This window comes from Medicago sativa, chromosome 3 (assembly GCF_051527215.1).
Source record: "Medicago sativa cultivar Bolivia chromosome 3, Bolivia_mono, whole genome shotgun sequence".
NCBI classification, from domain to species: domain Eukaryota; kingdom Viridiplantae; phylum Streptophyta; class Magnoliopsida; order Fabales; family Fabaceae; genus Medicago; species Medicago sativa.
Window position 1 is genome coordinate 62,102,581 of NC_140751.1, and position 14,887 is coordinate 62,117,467.

Sequence of the window (14,887 nt, forward strand, 5' to 3'; positions counted from 1 at the left end):
ATAAATCTTTCATTTGCAAAATAAGTTTATTTTGTCTTGAACTAGTCTTCTATGTTACATCATGTTTACATCATTAGTCCTTTGTCTCACACTTTCAACAACAGCTAGAACAATTAGAAGCATATGATCATAGGGCCTCTATCCACCGATGAAAGAATATGCCCTTCTATAATAACAATTTAAGAAACATCCATCATACCCTATAAACAAACGGACACTAAAATAATTAAAGTGAGTTGAGCTATAAAAAATAAAGATATATTATTGAAAAAAAGTAATTAATATAATAACAAATGACAGGTAATTAATTTAGATAGAAAAACAATACAAAATTACGAGATCCCCTAATAAAAAAACACTTATGAGATGGATAACAATTATGCTGAACTAAAAACAGAAATAGAAGTAAAAAGTGCATATGCATGGATGTCTCTACTTTGTTTAGTATCACACGTACCACTTCTATCAACCAAACAGAGACTAATCAGACTATCTAAGGCCAAAAAATTCCCAACAACCATTCCTAAATCCCATCCCATTATCTTCATATATATAAACATCAATCATCTCTCCTTAAACTCCAAACCAAAACCCAATTATATATATTGCTTAAAGTTCCCCAAACAACACAAATTCACACAATCCTTACAACAATAATAATTATAGTACCATACACATATTTCATTATGATGATGGAAGTTGATACAAATACACTTCCTCTTTTTTTCACCCTTGCAGCTGCATTATTTGCATATTTATTATGGTTCCACTTACTTGCTCGAACCCTAACCGGTCCAAAAGTGTTTCCATTTTTCGGTAGCCTCCCGGTTCTCTTCATGAACCGGAACCGGGTTCACGATTGGATGACCTCAAACCTAAACCAAACCGGCGGTTCAAACACTTACCAAACATGTATCCTACCTTTCCCATTCTTAGCCCGTAAACAAGGCTTCTACACGGTCACAAGCCACCCAAAAAACATCGAACATATCCTCCGAACCCGGTTTGATAATTACCCAAAAGGACCAACATGGCAAACCGCTTTCCATGATCTTTTAGGACACGGAATCTTCAATAGCGATGGTGACACATGGCTGGTTCAACGTAAAACCGCTGCACTCGAATTCACAACTCGAACCCTTCGTCAAGCCATGGCTCGTTGGGTGAACCGAACCATAAAAAACCGGTTATGGTGCATTCTAGACAAAGCGGTAAAAGAAAAAGTTACCGTTGATTTGCAAGATCTTCTTTTAAGGTTAACTTTTGATAACATCTGTGGACTCACTTTCGGTAAAGATCCGGAGACTCTTTCTCCGGATCTTCCAGATAACCCCTTTTCTCTTTCTTTCGATTACGCCACTGAAGCTACATTGCAAAGACTACTTTACCCTGGATTCTTTTGGAGGATCCAGAAGCTTCTAGATTTTGGTGCTGAGAAAAAATTGAGAGAGAGTTTAAATGTTGTTGAAAATTACATGAAGGACGCCGTTTCGGCTCGTGAGAAATCCCCCTCCGATGATCTTTTATCGCGCTTTTTGAAGAAGCGCGACGGGGATGGAAAACCGTTTGATGCTGGAAAACTTAGACACATTGCATTGAATTTTGTTCTAGCTGGGAGAGACACTTCATCAGTGGCATTGAGCTGGTTTTTCTGGCTTGTCATGAATCATCCTAGCGTGGAGGAGAAGATTCTAGCAGAGTTAACGGCGGTTTTGGCTGAAACTCGCGGTGGTGATTCTCGCCGGTGGACGGAGGAAGCCGTGGATTTTGAGGAAGCAGATAAGCTTGTTTATCTAAAAGCTGCATTGGCTGAGACATTGAGACTGTATCCTTCAGTACCAGAGGATTTCAAATATGCCGTTGACGACGATGTTTTACCGGACGGAACGGTGGTTCCGGCGTGTTCAACGGTGACATATTCGATATATTCAGTTGGAAGAATGAAGAGTGTATGGGGTGAGGATTGCATGGAATTTAAACCGGACCGGTGGTTATCAGTTCATGAAGGTCGAACCCGGTTCGAACCGCCAAAAGATGGTTATAAGTTTGTGGCTTTTAATGCTGGACCGAGGACTTGTTTAGGGAAGGATTTGGCTTACCTTCAAATGAAATCTGTTGCTGCTGCTGTTTTGATTCGTTACCGGCTTTTACCGGTTCCCGGTCATAAGGTTCAACAGAAAATGTCTCTTACACTTTTTATGAAGTATGGGTTACGTGTGTTCTTGTGTCCACGTCAGCTTCATCAACCCAACTCTGCGTAGGTAAGGAGTTTCTGTTTCCTGGTCATCGAACTCGCATTTACGGATTTAGAAATATCGATGGTTTTAGATCAAGATCGAAAAATTATCGATATCTTTAATGCGTAAATGCTTAAAATGTCTATGGCTGGGAAGCAGGTGGTTGTGGGTGGTTGTTTGTGGCTAGCTGATCACTCATATGCTGTACAAAGGGTAGTGTGATCATTTAACCACTATACAGTTGTTAATTTGTTTGTATTTCTTTGTTGTTATTAAATTATTATATACTGTTGTGTTTGGGGAGGGTGAGTTTGTTTACTGAGTCAAGGGTGGGTCAAAATTGAGTTTGGAGTTTCTTCAACTAAAGTGTAATTTGTTGTTTATGTTACATACGAGGTCCAGTTCATAGGACTTTCATATTCATGTTGTTGTTCATCAATAATACATTCATCACACAAATTTATAGTTATAACTTATGAGAATTTAATTTCATATATATCATGTGTAAATCAGTAAATGTTTTTACACCATCAATCATAAACATTTCAAACCATCTCTATTTAAGGAGTGCACGAGTCATGCCTCAAAGCAATCTTTTTCTCACAATTATTAATGCTATGCAAAGTAGTCAATTCTCACTGTCATCATTTTAATATCTTTCAATAAAATTACATCTTTGTGCATAATATATGGCATATATGGCCCCTGAGATGATCATAAAGGTGAGAAAAACATAAAACGGGTTGAATTGTGTTAACTTTTTCTTTTTTTAAACTAAGTTCAGAGTCCAGAGTTTGATAGAATTCAGAGTCTGGAACAATATTCAGAGTCTAATGAAGCGGATAAAGTAAAGATAGAGAGAGAAGAGAAAGACGCAAAGCAATTATCCTGGTTCCTTCCACAGTCCGGAAGTAGTTCAGTCCCCTTGCACTTCAAGGGGATTTTCACTATAATCCAATCTGATTACAAATGTTCAAGCACACAAGCAAGAGACTTCAAATACTCAAGAACACAAGCAAGAAATTTCCTATGCTCAAGCACAAAAGCAAGAAATTTCCTATGCTCAAGCACAAAAGCAATAGACTTCTAAACAAACAAATTACAAAGAAATAAGTTTGGTTTTAACACTTGATATACAATCAGTAGTGTTCACAATACAAAACAAATCAGACTCTAAGATATGAAAGTTGTTAAGAAATTCTAAGTGTTTGATGCACAACAATTTCAGTAGAGTTTTGATTTTGACACAGTTTAAATGTTGTAGAGTCTCTATTAATCTTCAAGTTTTCACTCCTTTATATAGAGGTATGAAAGAGACGTTGTAGAGGTGCCAGCGCATCAAAAAGTCGTTGTAGAAGCTTGATCAATCAACATTGATTTGTTGCTTAATTTGGTTAATGTGTAGGAGAGAATAATTTGAAAATCATTCCTTGTATGGAGAATTAACCAACAGAGACACAGTTGTAGCTTGTACTATGCACATGAAATGTTGGAGTAGTGTGGTTGTACAATTGTACTATTGTCCTTCCACTGTCCTTTCTCTGTGGATAAACATTCAAAGCCTTCTAATTCCTCTGAAATAGTTGTTGCTCCAGTCTTCTATTCCATCTGCACACTTGTGTCTTCAAAAAAACCAATTAACTAACTTTAGGTTCTTCACTTCATACTCTGATGGTCTTCAGACTCTGATGATCTTCAGAATCTAACAGCCAGCTTCTGATGATCTTCAGACTCTGACTTGCAACAAATCTTCTCTTGTAAATTCTTTTGCTTTCAATTGTTCTTTCAAAACCAATGCCTTTTTTTAAGACTTATAAATTTTAGTCTATGGTCTTGCACACTTGAACAAATATTAGCATATCCAATTGAACTTTTAATATCTTGTTATCATCAAAACTTAAAGAGGCATTGTTAAATACATTTTGTTCCAACAGATCATGCTCAATTGTTATCAAAACAATGAACAAACTTCATATTTTGTAGTATCTTCAAATTTCATTTCCTCTTTAAATTGAAATCAAATCAAAATTAGCAACAATCAATATATGAACCGAATCTTTTAAATGCATTAACACTAATAATAATTTCTGGTCTCATTTGTCAACAAAAAAATAATCATTAGTCTTCTAATTAATTCCTTTTTAAGACTTTTTTGAAGACCATAGTGTTTCCTTATTGATTTTGTGAGGTCAACTTAATTCAAAAACATAATTCCCTCCAAAACTAAATGCAACATAATGTAAAGACAATTAAGCCCCTGAAGTAGAAAAATGCTATATAATAGGCATGATATTGTGTACATTTGTTCACCTTTTTCTATACGCTTCACATACAATTCATCAAATTTTTCTGCGCATCTATTTTTCTTGTCCTATTGAAACCAAATCTCCATGCTCCCAAAATCGACTTAATCTCTAAAATTAGCCCAATTAATGAGAATTGAAATATTGTTGTTCGTGTGTGGTTGGTAAGGGATGTTTCACGTGACAACCATCCATTTTCCATTGACATGATACTCATGGATTCCACTGTAAGCATCATATTTTGATGTTATTGTAATTTACGTTGGATTTTTCATATCATATGTTAACTTATTGTCATGTGTGATAGGACAACAAAACCCAGGCTACTGTGCGTCAAACTTTAATTTATAAGTTTGAAAAAGAGTTGGAGGAGGATAACGTGTACTCGATGTCCAATCTTGGAGTTGTTTCAAATGGTGGTTCATGTAGAAGCACCAAGCATAAGTATAAACTTAATTTCCTTCACATAATTAATATACAAAAATAAGAACCTTCACATTATTAAAAAATTAGTATCCTTTTAGGCAGTGAGAAACAAATATAAGAACCTTCACATTGAAATTTGGTTATAATCAATACAAAGAATAAGGTAGAATCAATTTAGTACTAATGTCATCATATTTATTGACTTCAATTCTAATTAGCCAACCATTGAATCATATAACAATTAAGCAATCAATTCATAATGTTGTATTTTAATGTTCATTAATTTATTCTCTATATAAATTTCTCTGCATTTTAGCTAAGCAATCACAGTTGTCACTCACAATATTTTTTCTTAAAGATGATAGTGGTTTTTAAAAGGTTTTTACTTTTCAAATAAAAATAGCCCCTACATTTGATTCAATCATTGACATCACCAATAAAAAAGGATTAATGGTGTTTTATAGCAAGGGTTATAGGATTGTGGCGTTCAGTAGATTCTGAAGAGTTTGCTAAGACTTTGTCCATTGGCATGGTCTTGATGGATTCCTATGGATTCCTATGTGAGTCTTAGCAGGCTCTTCAGAATCTACTGAATGTCATAATCATATAACCCTTGCTATAAAACATCATTGATCCTTTTGATTGGCGATGTCAATGATTGAGTCAAATGCAAGGGTCATTTTTAGTTGAAAAGTAAAAACCTTTTAAAAAAACACTATCCTTTTTAAGAACAAAAATATTGTGAGTGACAATTGTGATTGCTTAGCTAAAATACAAAGATATTTATATAGAGAAGAAATGAATCAGCATTAAAGTGCAACTTTATGATTTGATTGCATAATTGTTATATGACTCAATATTTGACTAATTAGAATTGAAGTCAGTAATTATGATGACATTAGTACTTAATTGATTCTAGCTTATTCTTTGTATTGATTATAATCGAATGTCAATGTGAAGGTTCTTATTTTTGTTTCTCGCTGCCTAAAAGGATACTTACTTTTTAATAATGCGAAGGTTCTTATTTTTGTGTATTAATTCTGGGAAGGAAATTGAGTTTATACTCATGCTTGGTGGTTCTACATGAACCGCCATTTGAAGCAACTCCAAAACTGGACATCGAGTACACGCTATCTTCCTTTAGTTCCTTTTCAAACTTATAAATTAAAGTCTTTGAGTCTGGCGCACAGAAGCGTGGGTTTTGTTGCCCTATCACACATGACAATAAGTTAACATATGACATGAAAAATTCAACGTAAATTACAATAATATCAAAATTCGATGCTTCCATGAGGATCATGTCAAGTGGAATCCAACCACAAACGAATCCAACCACAAACGAATCACACAAACAACAATATTCCAATTCTCGTTAACATGGCTAATTTCAGAGATTAAGTCGATTTTGGGAGGCATGGAGATTTGGTTTCAATAGGACAACAAAAATAGATGTGCAGAAAAATTTGATGATCTGTATGTGAAACGTTTAGGAAAAGGTGAACAATTGTACACAATATCATGCCTATTATATAACAATTTTCTACTTTAGGGGCTTAATTGTCTTTACATTATGTTGGTTTTGGTTTATGAGGGAATTATGTTTTTGAATTAAGTTGACCTCACAAAATCAATAAGGAAAAACCGTGGTCTTCAAAAAATTCTTAAAAAGAAATTAATTAGGAGACTAATAATTATTTTTTTATTGACAAAGGAGACTAAGAATTATTATTAGTGTTAATGCATTTAAGAAATTTGGTTTATATATTGATTATTGATAGTTTTGATTTGATTTTAATTTAAAGAGAAAATAGAATTTGAAGATAATACAAAATATGAATTTTGTTTATTGTTTTGATTACAATTGAATGCGAATTTGAATTTGAATGTAATTAGTCAACTATTTTAGGAGAAAGTTGTAATTTGAGCATAGATGACTACACTAACCCAAAATTACCAATCCTATTCCTATGCTTAGGTGAAACTCGTTGAAATGTTGTCTAAACAAGGTTGGCGTATTATGCACAACGATGACTTATTGATCTCACAATGTCTGAAAGCAAAGTATTTTCCTAGAAGCAATTTCTTGAAAGCTTCAACTGGTTACTGTCCGAGTTATACATGGAGAAGTATTTTGCAAGCACGAGTGGATGTTATTGAGAAAGCTGGTCTTTGGAGAGTAGGAGACGGTCGTCTAATTAATGTATGGGAGGATAATTGACTTCCTTATCAAAATGGGCACAAGATTTGGTCCCCTAAACCTCCTAATTGTGATATTATGTTTGTCTCAGATCTCATTCACCATGATATTCAATGTTGGAATGCTCCTTTAATTAATGAAATTTTTCTCCCTTTTGAGGCCCAACAAATTCTTCAATTGCCAATTTCTTTCTCACAATTGCAAGACGAATTTGTGTGGGGTGCTTCACGGTCAGCTATTTTTTCTGTGAAGAGTTCATACCATTTCTTAAAGGCAAGGCGTGAAGCAGATGGCTCACATAGCTCGATGCAGGACAATAATCACCAAGTGTGGAAAAACTATGGAAAATAAAAAGTATTCCAAGACACATCCACTTTTCTTGGAGGATTCTACATGAAAAACTACCAGTAAAAAATGATCTTTTTAAAAAAGGAATAAGTAGCGATCCATTGTGTGTTTTTTGTGGGGAACATAATGAGACAATTTCTCACCTCTTTATGGAGTGTCATTGGTCAAAGCAGATATGGTTTGCTTCCTCTTTAGGTGTGGTATTTAATTCGCATGACTCCAGGTATGTTCCTTTTCATAAGTGGTTGGAGGAAAATATTATTGATGTCGATGAGGATATTATAGTCCATGTTTTGGCCTTGTGTTATGAGATATGGTGTGCCAAAAACAAGAAATGTTTTGAGGGGACTGATGTTGATGTGGCTACCACTGTTCAAAAGGCACAAAGATCTATTATGAATTTTAAGAGTGCTAGTACGGTGTTGGTGGAGACACTAAGTGGAGGTCCAATTTTGCCAATATCCGATGTTCATTGGACACCTCCTTTTAGTGGTTTCTATAAGCTTAATGTTGATGCAGCAGGTCCGATAGAGGGTGATAAGTGGGGTATTGGTGCTGTGGTGAGAGATAATGAAGGTGTTATCGTTGGTGCTAGTTGCTGGCAAGTTTTTCATCACCAGATTCAGAGATTGCAGAAGCTTTAGCTATGCGGAAGAGTTTGGAATTTGCAAAAGACATGTCTTTTCTGAATCTTATAGCAGAATCGGATGTTTCTAATGTGGTTTTAGCGTTGAATGCTCACCAACAATCTCCAAACTATGTTGGATCAATTATTCGAGATTGTATTAGTTTTAAGGGTAGTTTTCGTAGTTTAAATTTTTCGCATGTTAGGCGTGAAGCCAACCAATCTGCTCATTATTTAGCAAAATATGCTCTTAAGAATTTAGATTGCATATGGATTGAAGAAACTCCGCCTTGTATTTCTGCAGTCTCGCCATTCATTAATGAAATTGTCTTTTTAACGTAAAAAAAAAAAAAAAAAAAAGGTGAAACTCGTTGATCAATAGTAACTGTTACACTGTATCACAAATCTCAAAAAATTAGAATATTCACACTCAGGGTTGTTTTTTACCACACCAGTTCTTTTAAAATATTTACATGGAAAAATATAATTGGATGATTGACATTGACTTTAAACTGTATTTTGTTGTGATTACCACCAGCATCTATATGTAAATAATGAATAAGTTTGCATTAATGATACACCATACTCAATTAAAAATTACTTCTATATATCAGGATATAAAGCAAATATGAATTTTGCATTACATTCATATAAAGAAGTCAAACTTTCTCTCTCTAAAGTCCCATAAAATATTGAAAAAACAAGCATAAAAAGATATAACCCAATTCCATTCCATAAGAAAACAAATAGAAGCATCAAGTGGTTCAATATGGCATTTAGTCTGCACTATGCAAGACTAACATTACCAACTTAGTTGACCAAAGACTGCTAATAAAACAGGCAGATAAGAAAATTGAAAGACAAAAGAAGTTGTATGAACAATACTGCATAGACTGCTTTTCTTGATTCATTGTCACAAAATTGATGTGTTTGGTTTGAAAATTATATTTACACGTATATGATGTTAAATTAAGAAATCACTATGAATTTCCCACCAAATATGGGAAAATGAACATGAAAATATACAATAAGGATTAAATAAAGCTAATCCAATCCTTCTTCCAAGGCCAAAAAGGACTCGTGTAATCGCTCTCATCGATGAAATGCTCTATCCACAAAATTTACCATTTTGTCCAGCATAAAATTCTGATGAAGAGTTGCTTTGTAATTGAACCGTTTTCTTCTCTTGTAGTCCGCCTTCTGTGAGAAAGTACTCGAGATGTATCTATATGTGTTGCGTGACAAAGTATCAATTATCGGTAACAGTATGTTAGTCTATGATCTTTTCACCGGTCGAGAAAAGGTTCCACACCACGGTTCCGACCAAATATAGCCCAACTGAAACCTTGAAAACATCATCCCATGAGCCTGAAAATAAGTAAAGAGAATGGATGGTGTCATATGGTTGTTTCAAAGATAAGATTTCATCGAAGTATTAGGTGAAAGATGCACTGCTGCTTTGGCAAACTATCAATACCAAATTGATACTTTTAGATTGTAGACAATAGAAATATACACTCATTCTTCACCATAAAGAGATATAATAAAATTATTCATGCCTTCACGTAATATTTTAAGTTTCCGAGATAAATTGACCATTAACATTTAGTAAGAATAAATATGAAGAACAAATACTTACCATGCTGCAGAATGTAACCTGTTGCTGCTGTTCCAAGGACACCAGCCAGTACTCCAGCGGTATTGGATAGACCGAGTAATATCCCCTGAGAAGAAATATAGGAAATGAATATAGAATTCTTATAAACAATTTGTCTGTTTTTGCATTCTTATTCTGAATTTCGAAATTATAAAATTCAATGGTACTGAAAATTCCAGGTACAATGAATCCACTTACAGAATATCTAGGGGCTATATCTTGATGGTTTGAATATAATCCAGACTGAGAGAATGCGTCAGTTCCCTGTTCAGGAAAAATTTAAACAAGTGAGGAACGAGAAAGTTCGATGGAACTAATGGATGAACAAACACTGCCTAATTTTGGATGATGTTAAGCGAAAAAGTAATGTATAGTAATGCAGTCTTAAGAGAAGTTTTGTTGTCAAAGTTGCAGAATATGAAGCATCTGGTATGAACTGAAAACTATAATAAAAATTCTACAAGACTCTGACTTTGGAGACTATGTTGTCAAATAGTGGCTGCTATAGTAATAGAACTTAAAAGTATTTGAACAAATCGCTCTTGTTTTACGATACGCTATTTAGTACAAAATGTTGTCTAATAACAGATATAGCGCAATCAGCGCTATATCCCTGTTGCGTACAGTAGCTTCAATAAACCATTATTTTCTGCTATTCGCAATTGACAACGCGACTTAGAAAAATACATTATCAGTAGCACTTTCTCCAGAAATATTTAAGGATGAGACACACAAGAACTGGTTTTATGTTATGATTATACGAAGAACTCCGTATCAGAATAAGAAATACGTCCAATACAAAATGAGAAGCAAACCTGACTGCAAGTCATACACAACACAGCCACCACAGGAGAATCAATGTGGCTCAATTGAGTTAAGAAGAAAGCAGGGCCAAGAAACCCAACTGTTTGCATTATCTGCAAAGAAAACGTAGAACTATAGAACTATTTTGACAAGAATAAGCTACAAGAAAAACTAAAAAAAGAGAACAAAAAAAAGTTGAAGGGAGATACCTTGCGGACCCTTGTAACAGATACACCTCGGGTCACAAGAGTGTCTGCAATCCAACCACCAAAATTTGCAGAAATTGCCATCGTAAGCCACGGTAAAACGCAAAATAGTCCAGATTCTGTAAGATTGAACTTCAACACCTGTGATATATATTTGAAAATAATTTTTGTTAACTTTAACAATGTCATTTGTTGTCAATGTTGAAGCTTGAATAAATCAAGTAGAAATATGGTTAAAATGTTTAATATCAGCAAGCATTCTCACATGTAGAAATCAACAACATCAAATGTTGACAAGTAAATAAATTTCATGATTTCTAGTTTATAGCAATAGATTATGTTATTATCAGGTATGATACTTTCAACAATAGAATCAGAAGAATGGACAAGATAATCAACCTAAAAGGAAGACCAAGGTTTTAGGCGAAAGAACGAAGAGGTGCTAATATCAATTCTCTGTTGTAATTACAAGAGTTTATTAAAAATATGCCTTAAGACAGTAAAAACTAAAAGCATCAGCCAGCAAATACATATAAGAACAAAGAAATAGTTTCAAGTTGTGGTTCCAACCAAAAGTACTTTTGCTTATGCATAGGTAAAGTTAACATTATCATTGAATGAAATTCATAGGCAGCAATGTAAGACATTAAAAGAAAAAATATGGGAACGAACCTAACTTCGTCCACACCAAACAACATACTTAGCAAACAATCAAAAAAAAGAAAGACTTACTTGATTATAGTATGTTGGCATCCATGTAAGAAGAATGAAAGTTCCCCAGTTGTGGCAAAAGTGGGACACTATCAGGGCCCAGACCGGTGGTTTCGACAAAATTAATCCCCAAGGTATTTCCTTCACAGGTTCCTTGGAAAAACCATTTGTAGCAATCAACTTCTTTTCTTCTGGCCGCATTTCAGGATCATCAAGTGGCGAACTATGAGCCTACAGGTACAGAAAAAAACACAGAAAATTGGCATCAAATTCGAAACAAAAAGTATTTCTATCGAGAAAAAGCATGTACATATATTTCATAAAGGAAGCATTTATGTGAAGGTAATATTTTTATGTCTTCGAATTCTAACCTTACTAAGCCATATACAAAACCAAACTGTTCCTAGAGAACCAAAGGAGTAAAACACTGATGGCCATCCATACTGGTGAATTAGGAAAGGTGAAAAGGCCAATCCGGTGACCGATCCAAGGTACATGCCACTGTATACCAGAGCTAATGATCTACTTCTCTCTGCCACAGGAACCCATTTTGACAGAATATTATTCATGGCCGGCATAGCAACACCCTAGTAAGATCCAGAAGAAGTTAGCTTCACGAAAAAAAACTACCATCATATCGTATCATCACCAACTATACGAATCAAATCATTACTAGTATCAGGGACAGTATCGGGTGCAACAAAGAGCATTTTAACAGAACGCACCTCACCAATTCCCATGAATGCACGGGCAACTAATAGAAAAGGCAATCCAAGTTTGGCAGCTACGGGAGTTAGGATTGTGGCAACGGACCACCAAATGACGCCAAATGCTAAAACTTGCTTTCCTCCCACTGTGTCAGCCCATATTCCACCAGCAATCTGCAACAAGTATCTACGGATGCATCAGAGCCATGGCTTGAAGTTCAACATTAAGGGAAGAGACAAAAAGTTACTAATCAAAATGAAACCACATACCTGAGTGAGGAGGTATCCCCAAAAGAAAGAAGACTGTACTAAACCTACAGTGGTGGGGTTCCAGTTGTACTCTGCTGACATTGGAAGTATAGCAATGCTCATATTTACCTGTAAATGTGAAAAGAGCAAAGTATCTAAGAGCTAAAGCTAGCTGAAGAAACCACTGCAATACTAATCTAAGGTTTTCAAACTCAACCATCTGTTCTCTCTCTCATCGCAATTCATTGGAGTATTGGACCCTATGATTACATAGCCATAAATCTTCTAAGTAACAAGTTTTTATAATTTGAAATTAACTTGTTCGCCAGTATTTCAAAAACAGTTTCTTGACCACGGTTATTTCCAAAACATCAAGGTTTTTTTATGTCTTGCGACTTCAACTTTACCGTAATATGAAGGATTGTGAATCACAACTGCTATGTAAAACCTTGTTCACTAGCTGAACTTTTTCAAAAACTCTCTTGCTTAGACTGCTTGCAAGCTTATAAAAGTGTTTTTCTCCTCTTAGTTAATAAGAATGAAAAGCTTATCTCTAATTAGAAACTTCCATAGGTTAAAAACTAATCTAAACTAGGCTTAAGGCCCTATTTGGATAAACAACTTATTTTGCAGCTTATGAATAAGCTAATTCTATAACACAAGATAAAATAAAGTCAAAATATTTCCGTATAAGCTATAAACTGTTTTCATCCGTTATCCTATAAGCTGAAAACAGCTTATGAACATGTCAAGAAGTACCATGACTGTTTATTCCGGTAGATAAGCTCAAATAAGTCAATCTGAATATACCCTTAATCAATTACATTTCACTTTAGTTGCCAATTACAATACGAGTAATAACATAAACAGCTTCTCCTGGACCAGGTAAAAATTAAATGTGCATGGTTTGAGAGAGTATTAGAACTTAATATTATAACTTAATGAGTTAGTTAGTTGGTTGTTACAGTTTGTTCAGTTAGCTATAAAGTAAGTTAGTTGCTAATGTACCAGGTAGCTAACACTTCTGATGGAAGGTGTGTCTGGTGTCTGACACATATCAGTTTTAGAGTCCGGCATGACGCTGAGACATGTAATTACATTCAATCATTTTGATTTTCCTAAATTAGTAAGTGTATCTACGTTACATGTCAGTATTGTGTCTAGTATTAGTGTATGTGCAAATGCTATTTAAAGCTACAATCCAATATCCAACTTTTTTGTAATTTAAATATATTCATAGAAGAGGTTGAAAAAGTGGCATACTCACTCTATCCATATTACATAGAAGAAAAGCAGAGAAGCACAGAATAACAATAACCCATCTCTTAGGAAAAACTTCCCACCAAGGAGAAGAGCTTGTTCCTTCTACCTCAACATCATCACCATCCAAACCACTTACTACTTTCTTATGAACTGCAAGATCCTCATACTTACTTGATGCCTCTGGCCCATGCTTCTCAGACTTAACATCTGCCCACACCTTCCCTCTTCCTCTCCGGTGACACAGCAGGTGCAATGGAAACGGAGAAGGTGAATGGTTGAGGTTTGTTCTGGTACGTGACAGTTGTGAAGAAGAAGAAGAAGAAGAAGAAGAAGAAGGTGATGGTGGAGAGAAAGAGAAGAGTAGAGCTCTGCTACTCATTGTGTCTTCTTTCTCTTCAGTTTGTGTTTACTGTAACATGGAACAGTTTGAAGATTTTGTGTTGTGGAAGATTTTTTATTATCTGTACTGGTTCTTGTTTTGACACGTGGAGATGTCTTCCAATAAAATCTATTATTTTACTCAACTAAATTCATGCATGTGGCAGTGTATAATACAGCCATGAAACTAGACTAACTAAATATAATACAATAAAAAAGAGAAGACTAACTAAAAATAATTACTTCTGAGCTTTTTAGTGTCTGCATGTCATGACATAGATAGAACATGATTAAAATAGAAAAATATATGATAAAGACATGTTTAGTAGTAATTATATCATGTGACTCATGCAGACATGATAATAATCTTGTGTAGCAAGTGTTGGTAAAAGCTCTTGTTTATATGTGAGAGAATTCATAAATTTAATATCAAAATTTTGAGTTAAATGTTGTTTGTGTCTAATTTATTTGTGTAGCTGTTAATGTGAATTATCCTTTGGGTTACCATATTTAAAAAATAGTTGGATCCAACTCACTTGTATAAAAATATTCTTTTGTTTACAAACTAGTTTTTGATTGACATATATAAAAAATAAATGGATCAATATAAAAATAAAAATAACTCTAAGTCCATCTCTTATTCGCTTACTTAACGGTTAATCATTTGTGTGTGTGATATCAATTCTTCTTGTTCGTGCGAGAGAACCCACGAAAAAAGAGAGAAAAAGGGTTGTCACTCAATGGGAGCGAGAGAACTTGCATATGTGTGCATTTTC

The 14,887-nt window shown here is 34.6% G+C and overlaps 1 protein-coding gene and 1 pseudogene across 2 annotated transcripts; one reads left to right on the top strand and one right to left on the bottom strand.

Annotated features, from left to right (window-relative positions):
• The first annotated feature begins 582 nt into the window (after positions 1-582).
• Positions 583-2,706, top strand: LOC146938946 (cytochrome P450 86A1 pseudogene; annotated as a pseudogene). The gene has a single exon (XR_015031458.1). The product of XR_015031458.1 is annotated as a cytochrome P450 86A1 pseudogene (transcript).
• Positions 2,707-9,006: 6,300 nt separating this feature from the next.
• PHT4;1 (phosphate transporter 4;1) lies at positions 9,007-14,161 on the bottom strand. Its single transcript, XM_085752786.1, has 10 exons — positions 13,738-14,161; positions 12,492-12,599; positions 12,240-12,395; positions 11,886-12,101; positions 11,536-11,745; positions 10,807-10,944; positions 10,609-10,710; positions 9,992-10,057; positions 9,776-9,860; positions 9,007-9,504 (listed from the first exon to the last, which is right to left on the bottom strand). Exons 1-10 carry the CDS (start codon positions 14,110-14,112, stop codon positions 9,407-9,409), a joined length of 1,554 nt encoding a protein of 517 aa, XP_085608912.1. The 5' UTR covers positions 14,113-14,161; the 3' UTR covers positions 9,007-9,406.
• Between the last annotated feature and the right edge of the window lie 726 nt (positions 14,162-14,887).